General features: G+C 40.9%; 1 protein-coding gene across 1 annotated transcript in view; it reads left to right on the top strand.

Moving 5' to 3' along the window:
* Nucleotides 1-6544, top strand: part of LOC143027491 (uncharacterized) — a 31929-nt gene extending 25385 nt beyond the window's left edge. The window contains exon 8 of the mRNA XM_076188779.1: nt 5472-6544. Within this exon, the coding sequence (XP_076044894.1) occupies nt 5472-5492 (21 nt within the window). The 3' untranslated portion in view covers nt 5493-6544. The remainder of the gene's footprint in view (nt 1-5471) is intronic.
* The last annotated feature ends 10956 nt before the right edge of the window (nt 6545-17500 follow it).

The following is a 17500-nucleotide window of genomic DNA, read 5'->3' as shown; positions in this document are numbered from 1 at the left end:
AATTTCCTTTCACTGTGGTGTTTAGCATAATTTGTATATTCACGTGTGTTTTGTGAAACTTGTGCATACACACACACACACACACACACACACACACACACACACACACACACACACACACACACACACACACACACACACACACACACACACACACACACACACACACACACACACACACACACACACACACACATATATATATATATATATATATATATATATATATATATATATATATCAGAGGAATGCGAATGTGGTGGTGTTGGGAGATCAATCTCAATGCTAGAGTAGGTGAGAATCATTGTAGAGGTCACAGTGGAAGGTCAAGCATAAGTATACATGAGAAAGGGTAACGGAGGGTCATTAATAGACTATACGAGGGTAGCCGAAGGAAGACCTGCAGGATTCTTAGACTTTCATATTTTCAGGGGAGAGAGTGGGGGTGTCAGATAATATTTTGTTAGAGGGGAAATTGAGAAAAGAGGAGAACAGTGGGAATTAGAGATGTTCTAAGAAAAAAAATACAAGAAAAAGCTGAGAGTAGTGTGGGAGATGGTGAGGTAGAAAAGGGAGGTAGGAGTCGATGAAGAATAAGTATATTTCAAGGAGGAAATAAAAGAAAATGAGCAAGGATGATATGGGGAAAAGGAGGATGGGAGGGTACAGAGGGAAAGGCAGTGAATGAGGGAATGAAGAGGTTGATGTGGTAATATGAAATAAGTGAATAAAGACTGGTTGTAAGTTAGAACTAGGGAATCATATGAGAGGTGCAAGGGTGCAAGAGGAAGAGATTAGAAGCAAGACTTATGGTGAGGGAGACAAAGAAGTTGGCAGGTGTAAAAAGGGGTACAGGTTGCTTAGGTGGTAATGAGTTGGAGGTAAGTTTTAAATGAGAGAGGCTAGAGATAGTTTCAAGTATTCAGGGTTGATAGAGTACTGGACTGCCACTACGGAGGTGCGGCAGTACCTGGTTCGAATCCTGCCCAGGGTCGAAATGATTTCGGTATCGCTGCGCTTCGGGCTGTTACTCCGACTCTCGTGGGCGGGGAGTTGGGTGCGTGTGTGTGTGTGTGTGTGTGTAAGGTCATAGCATTACCCATAGATCGGTCATACGAACTCTGAGCTCTCTTCCGGGAGGGAAATAGTTGTCCATCACGAGTCCAACACGTGATCCAAAGACCAAGGTGAATACATGAAGAATGAAATGGAGGGGTTGGAGTGGAGGTAAATTGTAGGTTGAGGGAAGAAAGTAAATGTCTTGGGAGAATGAAAGGTGTCAAGAAAGTTAGGTGCCTGGGATTAGGTGCAAAGAGGAAATATCATGAAAAAGAAGAGACTTAGAATGTAAAGGAGACAGAAAAGAGAAATTTAAATGTTCTCCATCTCTCGTCAGGAAGTAAATAGCTGCGATCCAGGCCGTCACCTTATCACTGTTCGCTTGCATTGTTTTGGGTAGATGATGGTTTTTATTAGGAATGTACTTGGGCATTATGCTAACGGATAGATTGCTCACTCGGCTTGAATTTCCGCCTGGTCTTCGCGCTTGTTCGGCACCACCAGCGTCCAAAGACTGCGTGAAAGCGGGATTCTTCTAAAGTGGGAAATGGACATGATGCCTTTCAGCGCCCGTTGCATGGTGACACCAGGAAGCGAAACGGGCCCTGAGCATAGGGTCCTTGTTCTTCAAGATTTCTATGGCGTCTTTCTGCTTTGGGCTGGGGGTAAGTGCGTCGGTAGCCTACTACAGCCAGAATGTATTCAATTTAGTTTTGTTTAGTCATGTTTTATCTTATTTCATCTTATCATATCTTACTTAATCTTATTTTGTTCTACTTTATCTTATTTCATTTTGCTTTATTCTATTTTATTCTATTCTACTTTTAATGTGCGTGGATGTGGTACAGATGAGAGTAAAAGGGAAGAGATAGGTAGTATGTTTGTGAGAAGAAAGATGGATGTGTTGGCTTTGAGTGAAACTAAGTTGAAAGGGAAGGGTGAGTGTAAGTGGGAGGTTATCAGGAGTGAAGAGAGGGCGAGGGAGGGAAGGGGTGGCTATTCTAGTAAGTGAGGAGATAGGTAAACAGGTAGTGGAGTGGAAGGAGGTTTCCTCAAGGATAATGTGGATGAAGGTGAAACTGGGAAAGGAGATGTGGGTCTTTGTAAGTGCATATGGGCCTGGCAGTGAGAAGAGCGTGGAAGAAAGGGAGGCCTTTTGGATAGATTTAAATGAGTGCATAGAGGGTTTAGGAAGAAATGTCAATGTAATAGTGCTGGGAGACCTTAATGCTAGAGTAGGAAATGGTCCAATCGATGGAGTGGTTGGGAAGTGTGGAGTTCCAGGAAAGAATCGTAGTGGAGAGTTGATGGTGGAAATGTGTCTAGAAAGAGATTTGATGATAGCAAATACAGTGTTTCGGAAGAAAGTCAAGCATAAGTACACATGGGAGAGGGTGGTGGAGGGAAGGGTGGTAGATAGAGCGCTAATGGATTATGTAGTGGTAAATAGGATTATGATAGGAAGAGTTAAGGATGTACATGTGCTAAGGGGAGAGGGTGGGGGAATATCAGATCATTTTTTGGTGGAAGGTAAGCTGAGAGTGGAGGATAGATGGAGAAAGAGGAAAGGGACAAAAGGTAGGGAGGTTCTTAGAGTGAACTCCTTGAATGAAAAGGAAAAGGAGGAGTACGAAAAGAAGCCGAAGGAGGAGTGGGAGGGAGTAAAGAATGGAGCAGAGATGGGTGTGGAGGAGGAATGGGGATGGTTCAAGGAGGGAGTCTTAAAGTGTGCAAGGATGGTGTGTGGAACAAGAAGGACAGGGGGAAATAGAAGAAAGGGTAGTGAATGGTGGGATGAGGAAACAAAGAAGGTTGTAGAAGAGAAGAAGCGAGCATTCACAGATTGGTTACAAAAGAGGACGGGGGAGTCATATGAGACGTACAAAGAAAAGAAAAGAGAAGTAAAGCAAAAGGTAAAGGAGGCAAAGAGGAGAGCAGATGTGAAATGGGTTAGGAGTATGACAGAAAATTTTGAAAGTAATAAAAAGATGTTTTGGAAAGAAATAAAGAGAGGAAGAGGAGGCGAATCAAGTAGAGAAGAAAAGGTAAAAGGTACAGATGGAGAGATGATAATGGAAGAGAAGGCAGTAAGGGGAAGATTGGCAGAATATTTTAGGGAGTTGCTAAATGTGAAGGAGGATAGGGAAGGAAAGATAGCTGCAGTGGGAAGTGCGAAGAAGATGAGAGTGATGAATGAGGAGAATGGAGGAGAAATAAGAAAGGATGAGGTGAAGGCAGTTGTAAAGATGATGAAAGCAGGTAAGGCACCTGGTCTGGATGGATGCCATGCAGAATGTCTGAAAAAGGGAGGTTCAGTGATGGTGGACTGGTTGGTGAGGCTATTTAATGTTTGCTGGAGAGAGGGTAGAGTACCGGAGGACTGGAGAAGTGCCTGTATAGTTCCTCTTTACAAGGGAAAAGGGGACAAGTGTGAATGTAGTAGTTTCAGAGGGATTAGCCTGTTAAGTGTAGTAGGGAAGGCTTATGGGAGGATCTTAATTGAGAGGATTAGGAGAGGAACAGAAGGAGTAATTGGTGAGGAACAGTGTGGATTTAGGACAGGTAGAGGTTGTGTAGATCAGATCTTTGTGGTAAGACAGATATGTGAGAAAGCTATAGGAAAGGGGAAGGATGTTGTTTGGGCTTTTATGGATCTGGAAAAGGCTTATGATAGGGTAGACAGAAAGGCACTGTGGGAGGTTATGCTTTTGGGAGCTGTCAAGAGTTTTTATGAGAGTAGTAGAGCTTGTGTCAGGATTAGAAATGGAGAGAGTGAGTGGTTTGAAGTAAAGGTGGGACTTCGTCAAGGATGCGTTATGTCGCCCTGGCTGTTCAACTTATACATGGATGGGGTGGTGCGAGAGGTGAATGCTAGGGTAGTGGGTCAGGGATTGGAGATGGTTAAAGAAAATGGAGAAAAGTGGGAGGTGAGCCAGCTGTTGTTTGCGGACGACACTGCGCTTGTGGCAGGGTCAGAGGAGGGATTGAGGAAGCTGGTGGCAGAGTTTGGGAGAGTATGTGATAGAAGAAAGCTAAAGATAAATGTGGGTAAAAGTAAGGTGATGAGATGTACAAGGGGTGAAAGTGGCAGTAGACTGAAAGTGAACATTAAGGGAGAGCGACTGGAGGAAGTGGATAGTTTTAGATACTTGGGTGCAAGTGTAGCAGGAAAAGGTGGAGTGAAGGTGGAGGTAGAATGTAGATTGAGAGAAGCGAGTAAATGCCTTGGTGGATTAAAGAGTGTAATGAGGAATAGACATTTGGGAATGGATGCGAAGAGGAGACTGTATGAAGGAGTGATTGTGCCAACAGCACTGTATGGGGCAGAAACGTGGAACATAAGAGAAGAAGAGAGAAGGAGTTTGAATGTGTTTGAGATGAGGTGTCTGAGAAGTATGGTGGGGGTTACTAGGCTGGATAGAGTGAGAAATGAGGAGGTGAGGAGGAGAACAGGGGTGAAAAAGGAGCTGGGAGATAGGGTTGATGAAAGAATATTAGGATGGTTTGGACACATGGAAAGAATGAGTGAAGAAAGACTAGTAAAGGAGGTATGGAAGGCAGATGTGGAGGGAGTGAACATGAGGGGACGTCCTAGGATGAGGTGGATGGATGGGGTGAAGGGGGCTTTGGGGAAGAGGGGAATGTCTGTTGAGGAAGGAAGGGAGAGGACGGAAGACAGAGGTGAGTGGAGAATGGTTGTGTATGGATGATGTTGTGATTGCATGAGGAGGAATGGGCAGGGGGGTGGGGGGTGGGGTAGTATGTGTGAGTAAATTTTGACGCAGCCCGAAGGGATTTCTCCCCGTCCTCTCCTTATATGCAAGGGGGGACGGAGAGGGGGGGTCGCCGATTAAATGAAGCGGCCTTGCTGTGGATGTACTGTGTCTTGCGACACTGCTTCTGACCCAGGGCGGTGGGCAGGGTGCAGGGATGACCCGTCATCCAGGAGGTGCTCAGATGAGAGGGAGGGTGGGAGGGGTGTGGAGTGTATGTAGGGATGAAATGGGTGGGAGTGTTTTTATGCCTTTCCCTTTTTGGCTACCTCCCTTGTAAGGGGGAAAAAGCCTTGGTATATGTATGTATGTATGTACTTAATTATATTTTACTTTATCTTATATCATTCTATTCCATACTATCTTATTTTACTTTATTTTATTCTAATCTGTCTTAATTCATTTGTACAAATGCCAAACAAGTTGATGTTTCAGATATTCCAATGTTCTCTTTAGTCACTACCAAATCTATAATCTCATACTGTTATCATTCTTCAAAGTAACGTATTGTTTTTGTGCTTCTGAAGTCTTGTGGAGCGGATTGTTTAAGGAAAAAATTGTATATCTTAATAACGCGTCCAGCTACCAGAGCTGTTCTTTTTTCAATGAATCAATTTGTATTTTTTCGTTGTTTACCAGGTATGTTTTTGGCATTGCTGATGTTCCTATTGGAACTCTGTCGTCCTTACTGAGAGCAGACAATCCATATCAGGACTTCTAGAGTTCGGCGCCAGTTCTGTCCTTTGGCTCCTCCGATTCCTCAAGAAAACACTTCCTCTCCTTTTAGTTACATTCACACTAGAATCAAACCGTATTTATACGCTAAAGTAGGCACCACACCCCAGTCACCTTTGCCTTACTTGCTCCAACAATCGGGTCAAGTGGCAAACAACAGTGGTCATTGGGAATAGATCAATTGTCACTATATTCACGAAGAGAGAAAAAGCAAAAGAGAACGTTACTACAAAGTCGGTCATATTAAGGCAAATGGAACCAATACTGGGTGCAAGTGTGATGTGAGTCGTGGGATTGATGTTCAAGATAATTAACCCTTTAAACTCCGATGACAAGATTTTTGTCATTTGGTCAAATAAAAAAAAAAAGATCATAAAACACCAAAATGTTTGATCAAACGCCAGAAAAATATGACGTCAATCCACGCGCAGTCAAGCCGCATCAGATGATATTCGGATGTACGGGCCGGCGCGAGGCCTACCATATCCGGTTTTTCGTATCTACACCACAAGCGGCTGAGATGAGTTGAATGGGTTAATTATCCATCACCCACTTTTCAAATCTCATTTAAACCTTCACCTTCCCTCTGAAGTATTTACGAGTATATACTCGTAAGGGCCCAGTCACACCAAGCTCTCCGAGCAGGCGGTCGTCGGCCTGATGCATGTAGTCTTTGGAAGTCGCTGGTAGTCGGTAATAAGATATACATATATATATATTCCTGTTTTCACAGTGTATATTGTAACTCCTGAAGATGACCTCTGATTGGGTCGAAAGACGTCTAGAGTAAACACCATGTACCTTGGAGATTCTATCAATACCCTGACCTCCAACCTCCGCTCTCTCATTCGAAATATCGAGAGTACTTCTTACAAGTTGAACAATGCTACTACTGCTGTAGACTTCAACAAAGCCTGTATTCAAAATGGCCTCCTTCCAATATATATATATATATATATATATATATATATATATATATATATATATATATATATATTACGACACACACTGAATAGTCTCCAGTACATAGATTTTCATCTTATCAACCACATTAACTTTTCCCATTTCAATCCCTTGCGTAGGTTTTGTGTCGCCGACCGATCGCTTGAATTTCGGGCGATGATGGTCGGAAACCGGTCGTAAGCTTGGTTTGACTGGTGCTTAAGCATCACTCGGTCTACAAACCGGACCAAAAGATACTTCTTGTAAACTATTATTTCTTCATCTCGCCTTCACCACTCAAAGGTACATCCCCCAAACAGCTGGATCTGATCTCTGGACAGGGTCTATGTTAACCTATTCTCTGTAAATTTTAATTTCTCCACCACATAAGAGAAGCTGGTAATTGGCGACTGCTCCCCAGCTCCTACTAGATAGTGACATAGAGAAACCCACCAGTCCATAGTTTTTCCATAAGTGAGCTGCAGTGTAGTAGGACCCAAGGAATGTTGGCAACTGTTGCGGGGCTGCAGGTGTCGGGATGGAAAAGCCTTTGAACGTGGAAATGGTTGGATAGTCACAACTTTAACCAGACATCGGATAATACGAGCTCTGAGCTCTCATCCGAGAGATTAAAAACTGTCGAATACAAGTCCAACACACGAAAAAAAGAAAAAGAAAAATGCATCTGCACTTATAGCTCGGAAGCAGGTCATGTTGAACACATGAGGAGAGGAAGGCGGGAAGGCGACAGCAACAGAAGCGTTTTTGAGTTGATACTGAATCTTTACAAGTTTGCGAACAGTACTTTTCTTGATATTAATTTTGGTGTCAGAGTTGATGCGATGACGTTCTACGTAATGATGATAATTGAGTTACACTAACTGGATACCCGAAGCCTCATGATAGTTGGCAACAGTCTTTGGGCCATCCCATAGATCTCCCCAGGTAGAAACTTAGGACTGCTTTATTGTATTAATGTATGTCACCGGATGAAAGCAGAAGTAGGAAGAGAGTTGTCAGCTCTCCTCATAATTATGTGAAGTTGGAGAACATACAGATGAAAGACTTAGGGGAGCTTACACAATGAGAGATCATGGCTCCTAGCAACGAACTGTCATTGCTTCCTCACTTGAAGTTAGAGGAATAGCATTTCACTCTGTTGGCCCTAAGACTTGGAAACCAAACAAAATCCACAGTTAGTCTAAGATCTCGTGCAAGATTTCAAGCACATGAATTGCTTTATTGTATTTGAAACATGCATGATAACTAATTTAATTTTCTATAGAATCTGATGCTTAGTACACCAAATTGTTGATAAACGACTCATTTAAGTTATACAATTATTTCCAAAAACCTCATTAGGTGATGTTGAGTTGTATCTGTTCTCCATGCATCAAACGGTAAAATATAATTCACATTAATGTGACAATAAAAACAAAATAATTAAAATTGATAATTCTGAAATAAGTTTAATGGAGAATCATGCAATGCAGCTGACAAATATTTGTATCTGCCGCAAGTAACCTGTTTGTTACCATATCGATAAGATAAATACATTTTAATGTAGAATCACACAATATATCATACATATCTACAAAAATGAATTGACTGTTACCACATAAGTAGCTTGAAAAAATAAGATAATTAAAAACATTCACACACACACACACGCACACACACACACACACACACACACACACACACACACACACGTGCGCACACACACACACACACACACACGTGCGCACACACACACACACACACACACACACACACACACACACACACACACACACACACACACACACACACACACACACACACACACACACACACACACACACACACACACACACACACACACACACACACACACACACACACACACACACACACACACACACACACACACACACACACACACACACACACACACACACACACACACACACACACACACAGAGTAAATGTATAAGGAAAAGATAATGTTTTCCGGGTGTGTGTGCCTTAGGCTGTATTATGATGTCTGTATATTGGATCACTCACTCTTGTAATAACTGACATAAAAATGTGTGTACATGTACAAGTGATATTTTATTTGATTACCTATGTTTTGATCTTTTGAATATCTAGACCCTGACAAACTATACCAGATTTACTATTGGAAACCAGGACGTTTCAATTATGAAACACATTTCTTTGAAGAGGTGACGCTTGGGCGTTGGCGTTCTCCGCACCAAAGCCTAAAACATGAATGACGACTCCATTTTTCGGTGAACAATCACAGCGACTTCGAATCTCTTCGCTTTCAATTCGAAGATCGAATTTTTCTTTAATTTTAGATTGCGTTTCATAAGACGTGACTAGAGGCCCTCGAACAGTATAAGTAGGAGAATCTAGTGAAGAAGTCAGAGCATTTCGATGCTGAGGAGTTGGACACGTTACTCGACATGAACACGACGTGTCATTTGGCTACACTACAACCAGTAAGTTCGCGTCTCATTCCTCGGAGCTACTAAGATTCAAAAAACACTTCTAGAATACCTTCAATTTTCTAAATAACAACTCTAACATGGCAATCTTTGCCATGATCACTTAAATCAATTAGATATTCAAGAAGATTTAGATAAATTACAACAATGGTCTGAAAAGTGGCTAATGAAATTCAACACAAGTAAATGCAAGGTAATGCACATAGGTAAAAATAACAGTAAACACGATTACAAGTTATTTGGAAATTCGTTAACAAAAGAAGATAGTGAAAAGGATCTCGGCGTAATTATCAGTAACGATCTCAAATCATCAAAGCAGTGTATTTCAGCCTCTGAGAAAGAAAATAAAATTCTAAGACTGATTTCGCGATCTTTTGAATTCAAAAGTCCATCACTCATTAACAAGCTATATAAATCGTTAGTTCGTGCACATTTGGAATATGCTGTTTCCGTATGGTCACCGAATGTCATTAAAGACATTGACAGACTGGAAAAAGTACAAAGGCGAGCCACAAAACTGATTCCAAATATCAAAAATAAATCATACGAAAATCGACCAAAACATATGAATCTGTTTTCCTTAAAAAAAGAAAGAAAAAAAAAAGTAGACTCAGAGGTGACTTGATACAGGTCTTTAAGATTGTAAAGGGAATTGGCAATATCAAAAGTGACAAATTTTCACACTGAATGAGAATCCGACAAGAAACAATGTCTCAAACTGCCAGGAAATAGATTTGATTTGGAAGTGGGTAGAAACAACTTCGCCAACCTGCAGAGGTAGTGCAATGTAGTTCAGTTCGAAGCTTTAAGATTCGTTTAGATAAACACTTAGGCAAGATACTGCAATACCTGCCATTTATTTTATGATATTTGTTTACTTGTTTGTTATTATTTGTCTTGTTATTATTATTTGCTTGATTTTCATTTATTGTTAGCTATCTGTCAATTCATTATTATTTACTATTTACCTGTTTGTTTATTATTAAACTATACCTATACATTTATTCATTTTATTTACTATGATTTATATTATTAAATTGATTTATTTATTCATTTATTTATCTATTTATTTATGGATTTATTTATCTTTATCATATATTTTTTCGCATCCGACCTAATTATGGACAGAAAGGTCTCCTGTCGGCATGCTCCGCCTTTGTAATCCTTTGAAATAATTTGAAATTTGCCTTACGAAGAGACCTGTTCAAAAAACAACTTTTTCATATTTTCATACAATACTGTACTTTTTCCCATGCTTTTTGATCTAAAAAAAAAAAAAAAAAAAAAAATGCATCCACTTTTGTCTAGGATGTATGGAAGTATTGCCGCAAGAAGGCTGATTTTTTTTTTTTTTTTGCTATCTTACCAAAAGGGCTAATTTTGAGTAATTTCGAAGCATATTTTGTGTTATAATTCTTTATCTATTCAAGATAAAGCAACAAATTAGGTACCAAAAGAATAAGGCGGATCTACTCTACACATATCAACCGTTAGAACTGATCAATTTTCCCCGTGACTTTTAATAGATACAAAATTCTTGATTTTTTTTACTAACCTGGAGACAAAATATTTATAAAATTAAAGCATTTTTAATGCTCTTCTGAGCGTGTACAATCTAATTAATATTGTATAAAAAGGGCATGTTATCTATAATAGTTACAGATAAATAAAAAAAAAATCAGTACATATAACATATATCATACAAAATGGAAAATGTAATTTTGAAACAAATCAAACCATCAACTGAAACTACTAAATGATTATGATTATGTATATCAAACTTATATTACACAGTCATTTGTTAAGTGTTTACTTCTTGCATCTTTCGAAGCACTGTCCGTTGTATTCCACAGCATGGGGGAGATATTCCCTCTGCTTAGGATCTGTGGTCATGATATTTACAAAATCGCTCACCATCTTAACTCCACGCTCAGCGATGTCATTCATTATTCTGAGGCTTCTCACTTATTCCAATGTTTTCTTGTAGCCCTCCCTCTGTGGCCATGATTCAACCCGATCCAGGGACCAGCCAGGTGACAGACAGACGCTGACGAATAGTCTCCAGACTACACGAATCGCGCTTACCTGCCTGCCTACAATCAATGCCTATGCATGTATTTATGTATTTGATTAATTATTGACATTATTATAGTTTTTTTTATTCGTTTATTATCATGATTTTTTTTTGCACACGACCTAGATATGGACCAAAAGGTCCCCTGTCGGCATGCTCCGCCTTTGTAATCCTTTGTAATCTTTTGATGATGTCTTACAGAAGGTGGGATTCCGGACCAATGAGACCTACTATTGTGGTCTTGGTTGTCACCTTCTGAAAGACAAGTTTTCCTCCTCTGAAACTGTCTAGATTCTGAGTGGCATGCAGCTAAAGAGCTGTGTCCTGTTTTTGCTTACCACTCAGCCTGCTGCCGAAGAGCGCGAATGGCACGGTTTTTTGTGTCAAGTACCACTTGTGATTTTCCATCTTCTGAAGAACGGCTTCAGAACTTATCCTGGATGAGCTGAAGGTCATTCACAAGAGTATCCACAGCAGATGATGATATAATCTACATTGGTGTATAGAACACCGACCACCGACAGGAAGATGCTGATTCGTTCCAGCTTTTCAACAGTCTCTTCATCAAACCCAAGCTGGTCAGAAAACATCAATATATTCATAGAATACAAGTTCCTGGACATCCATCTGGCCTGGTGAATGGCCCCTGGTCGACTCCAGTGAATCTCACGGGAAGGTGTGCCTCCAAGAACAATTACTGTGAGATCAACCATTTCCTTGTAGTCAGTTCTCCGTGGCTCCTCAGATGTGAGGATGTCATGAAATGTTTCCTCACAATCCCTCTTCTTTTCCCTGAGTCATTTACTTCTGATCATCAGGGTTTTAGGGTTGTCTGTTGTCAATTTTCCCCAAACATCCTTGAAGTGTCTGAAACAGGGATTCTCTAGGCTCTTCACCTTGCCAAACAGCTTTTCCCAGACTGTTTCAACTAGCACTTCCAGGATGTGGTGTCTGCACGCCAGGTAAAACGTCTTAGTGCTCAGCTTTTCCTCAAGCAGTTTGGCCGCTCCCCTGTGTTACTGCCCCTGTGTTACTGTGTTACTTCCCACTGTTACTGGGTAAATTGTCAAAAAAGGGCAATTATGACACCTGTAAGCCCCCATGTTTCCAACAAGTCCATTGATGCCTCAGTTTGAGTTGTACCTGTTGAGCTGTCGATGACATGTATTCCCAGTAACTTCCCTTCAGGATATGCAGATGGTCCAGGCATGAGCACAGCTAAAGTCTACCAGGTTCGCTACCCAGGGCGTCTCTGAGCATCTTCCCATCCCAGTCTAGAACAGCAAGCTGGGGAGGGTCCTCAACGAACTCCACCATGTAGCTCTGGCTGATGTTGTACCTGGACAGCATTCTGTTACGACCTGTTTTTGATCTAGAAATGATTAACTTGTCCATATCAGCCCCGCCAGCTTTCAAAGTGGCAGAAACTAGGGTAGTAACTTGATTGCCAGACAAGTCAAAACGATCAGTTGTATTGTAGATGGCATCACATTACATGACTCTCCTGGGGAATGTCAAAGTCACAGTGTCTTCGTGGTAAGAACATCCAGGACGAGGTTGCTGGTAATCTATATCCTCTGTGTTAGCGTCACTGTCACTGGAATCACCCAAGGTAATGTCATCCACTTGAGTAACTTCCTCCTGTTCGTCTGTAGCTGCAAAATAATACAATGTGGTAAGCATGTAAAACTGCAAAACAATACAATGTGGTAAGCATGTAAAACTTCCAACTTATTGTGATATTCAAAAGTATGGTTAGTAAAAGTATGAAAATATAATTACCTTATTCTTGCCTTGTTCTTGTTCTTGTCTCAAAGATCTTCTCATGACTTGACATGCGACCTTTCCTCTCAGTCTTCTGGTCCTGGTAGAACCTGATGTCCTCATCTTTCTTCTTCCTGGATAACAGTCTGTTGCTCTCTATATCTTGGAGAGCATCTGAAGCTCCTATGTCGAACAGGTTGTCCAATTCCAAGACAAATTCACTCCTCTTTCCTCCAGGGTTACTTGCTCTTCCTTTGCTCTTCATCAGTGCTCTGTGTTTGTCATGGAGTTTCACGAAGAACTTCATGCAGATCTGTCTTGCCATCGTCTTGATACAAACCATTTGCCAGAATAGGATGATAGCTTTAACCGTTTCATAGGCAAGATCTTGAACTATAGGTTTACCTGTATTTTGAAACCTTACATATTGTAACATCACCCACGGAAAATTACATCATAACACACATACGAGCAAACATACATCCACGCCTTTAGGCGACCATCCATCAGATGTTCAGTGCGTGATAATGGCTAAGTAGCCTGAAACGCATCTCCAACGCACACTTATACCATATCCCCAAATAAACCCGAACACAAATTAAGTCACAAAAAGTAAGCACATAATAGAACCAACCATTTAATAATATAACCTATGTTTAAAACTTTCATTTGTATAACAATAAGACAAATATTGTTAAAGCTGACAACTCACTTCACCAAGATCTGACTTCAGCAATTAAGTGGTGCATGAACCACGACCGGGACGTGAAGCGACATTTGTGAGGTGAACGTAGGTCTGCTTGGACCTACGTAAGTGTATTCTTTTCCTAATAGAAGACCATACACTTACGTGTGTTTGGAACTTCCTATACATTAGGAATTGAGTACCCACCAAAATCAAATATCATTTTCTAGTAATCTTTTGAGATAAAGGAAGTACCAGAATGCTTGTTTGTTGGTGGAAAGCTAGGAACCACAGACCCAAGGTGAAGGATATCCGACCAAGAAGGTTTCAGTGAGAGATCTGGTGGACGGCCGACTTGATGCTTGCTTGTGGACTGCAGGTGGAGGTTCTGAGACATCAACTGTGCGTCTTCGTAGCTCCTTGCTTAATGCCATTGTGAAGTATCTTATGGATAGTTTTCTGAATTTGAATTGAGTTTCTGTGCTGGCCTTGCTTTTGTACTGTTCAGTATTGCTCAACATCGTGAACAGGTTTATGTAAATATGAAATATGAAGTTAAATGTTAAAATTATGTACGATTGTTGGTCTAAATTCATCTAAAATTCAAACATCTATGCAAAAACCATGTCTCCAGGTTTGCAAAAAAGTCAGGATGTTCAACAATTTCGTATCTTTTAAAATTTACAGGGAAAATTAATCAAATCTAACTGTTGCTATATTTAGAATACATTCTGTTCTTTCATTTGGTACCTAATTTGTTGTTCTATCTTGAATAGATAAAATATTAGATCACAAAATATTCCTAGAATTGCCTAAAAAAAAAAAATAAAAAAAAATGAGCCTCCATGCGGTAATGCTTTCATACATCCTAGATAAAAATGTCTAGAGGCTTAGGCATCTTAATTTACACTCTTTGGAAAGACACAGAGTACGGGGTGATATAATAGAGGTGTTTAAGTGGATCAAAGGCTTTGACATGGGTGACACAAACAAGGTTATCATATTAAGACAACAGGGCAGGACTCTCAGTAATGGATTTAAGCTGGACAAATTTAGATTTAGGAGGGAAATAGGCAAGAATTGGTTTACTAATAGGGTGATCAACGAATGGAATAGACTTAGTAACTATATAGTGAGCGCTGAAACTATCGGTTGTTTTAAGAAACGGTTAAGGGGCATTTAAACGGTCAAACGGTTTGACAAACTCGGTTTGTCAGGCAAGTGTTTGAAGTGATGTTTGACCGTGTGAATAGGGTATTTGGTTGTCAAACACGTTCGACAAACGTGTTTGACGACCAAATACCCCATTCACTCGGTCAAACATCACTTCAAACACTTGCCTGACAAACCGGGTTTGTCAAACTGTTCGACCGTGTAAATGGCCCTTTAGACAACTTTATGGATGGGGATGACAGATGTTAATGGACATTGAACTGCCTACTGTAGGCCATATGGTCTCTTGCAATCTCCTTCATTCTTATGTTCTTATCTTTCAAATACCTTGTCTATTTCAACATTTTGCAATGTTTTCGTGTTTTCTGCTGCCATTCCAAGATGACTTCTTTGTTTATTATGCCAATTCTTTTTGTATTTCTGAAGACTCTGTGTGTGTGTGTGTGTGTGTGTGTGCATGTGTGTGTGCGTGTGTGTATGATTCATCATGGTCTTGGATCACATGTTGGACTCGTGATCGATAGCTATTTCCCTTCGGGAAGAGAGCTCAGATCTCATATATGACTGACCTATGGTTAATGTTGTGACCTTACACGCACACACACACACACAACTCCCCGCCCACGAGAGTTGGAGTAACGCAGTGCAGCGATACTGAAATTATTTCAGCCCTGGACAGGATTCGAACCCGGACCGCCGTAGTGACGGCCGGTAACTCTATCACTGGGCCATCGAGTCGTGTGTGTGTGTGTGTGTGTGTGTGTGTGTGTGTGTGTGTGTGTGTGTGTGTGCGTGTGTGTGCGCGTGTCCATGTGTGCATGTGCGAATAAACATGGATATACACTTACAAATAAACGTCTTTTTTACTTTCTCTGCTTCTAATTTTGCTCTCTTTACAGTACTTTCTCTCTTCTACAGATATTCCCATTCTCTACCATGGTCAACGGGAAGCCTGGAGGAATCCTCTGGGACATTCTCTATATTGTTGCTGCGCGGCTAGGTACTTGGTGAGTGAAGAAGTCTTCGATGGCAAATCTAGAAGAGAGCAAAGCTGAGGGCACTTTGTCTGGAGTCTCAAAAGAAAGAACTTTTGTTTTAGGTACTGGGAAAGTTCTGTTGGATAGAAGGAAAGTCTATCTCTGAAAGAATTCCTTTGAGACCTGGGAAACACTGAAAAAAAAACCGCCTGAGCTAAGCAGGGGATTAAGAATAGTGTGTGTGTGTGTGTATGAGTATATGTGTGTGTGTTTGTGTGTGTGATTCACCATGGTCTTGGATCACGTGTTGTATTCGTGATCGACAGCTATTCCCTCCCGGAAGAGAGCTCAGAGCTCAGAGCTCAGACCGATCCATGGGTATTACTGTGACCTTTTACGCACACACATACCAAACTCCTCGCCCACGAGAGCTGGAGTAACGACTTATGTTCTTATGACGTTTATTTCGATATCAGTTCGACCCATGCATTTCTAGTGCGACAGGGCGCGTTAACACCGAAGTAACATCGAAGTAAGAACGCAAAGGCGAAACGCGTTGGTGTAAGAGGGGCTCACCGACCTGGAGGGTAGAAACGCATCGAACGCAGCCATGAAAAAAAAAAAAAAAAAAAAATGTAACCCGTACTAGCACCGAGCTAAAACTGCATTGGTATGATTGGGCTTTTCCTTTCGTTAACTACTCTAATGGTAAACCAGTTCTTGCCTATTTCTTTCTTAAACTTTAATTTGTCCAATTTAAACCCATTACTACGAGTACTACCCTGTTGTCTTAGTATGATGACCTTGCCTGCATCGAATTGGCAGGGGTCAACCTGTGACGTCAGTAAGAACGTTCGAGCTTGTATCCCCGAGATTCAAATAAGGTCATCATGCCTGGCTATTTTGTAGAGCGAGTAAGTGCTGAAATAAAAAGAAATTTATGTGATTTTAGCCGTGGGTAAGTCCAAGGATATACTCGTTTTGTCTCTACACAAATAAAGAAGAATGGAGTATTGATTCCATAGATATCTTTCAATCTGACCCCATTGAAAAGGATACAATCGTTTTCGTCTCGGAAAAACAAATGACGGTGTGTTGCAGAGAAGAGACCTGTCCATCACATTAGAAGCCAAAGTCTGCGATGCAATATGCCTCTCCAATTTATTGTAAAATTGTGGGGCATGGCTATACTATAGAGCCAAGCTGCGTAGGCTGGATTATTTAATACACATTGCCTTCTGTCTATCTTCGGCATCACGTGGAAGAAGAGACTTCCCCAAATAACAACCATTCAAATTACATCCTCCACCAGCATTGGGCTGCTAGTCATCTCAAGGCAATTTCACTGGTCGTATAAACGTATACTTGAAAAGCTCCTCCTAAGACAACTGTTGTATGGGGAGATCATAGATGATTTAGGGTCTGTCGGTAGGCAGAAAGAGATACAACGATTAAACCAACGTTTACAATGTGAAATCCCCTCAAACTAATTGGAGGCACTCACATCTAAAAAATGATGCTTAGAATTTTATACTCCGCCAGAATGGAGGGACCTTTGAGTAGATCCACACCAACGCTATGATTGACCTCAGGAAGAAGGAACGAAAAACAGAATAGAGTGTCCTCTAGTTCCGCCAAAAGAATGCCGTGCCCAACTTCTGGGAAAAGACCCATCTCCAAGTTTAGGCTCCACAGCTACCAAAGAACCAAAGCGAAGACACAGAGGAAGATCTCCTCAACAAAATCCTACACTGATTCAGTAGTAAACAACCCTCTGTTGTTAAAGTTCTACTAGTAACTCACTCCAGCACCTAATCTATCATATC

This window comes from Oratosquilla oratoria, chromosome 8, assembly GCF_046742065.1.
Source record: "Oratosquilla oratoria isolate Oo_2021 chromosome 8, ASM4674206v1, whole genome shotgun sequence".
Classification (NCBI taxonomy): Eukaryota; Metazoa; Arthropoda; class Malacostraca; order Stomatopoda; family Squillidae; genus Oratosquilla; species Oratosquilla oratoria.
Note: the sequence above shows the minus strand (reverse complement) of the source record. Positions and strands in the feature narration are given on the sequence as shown.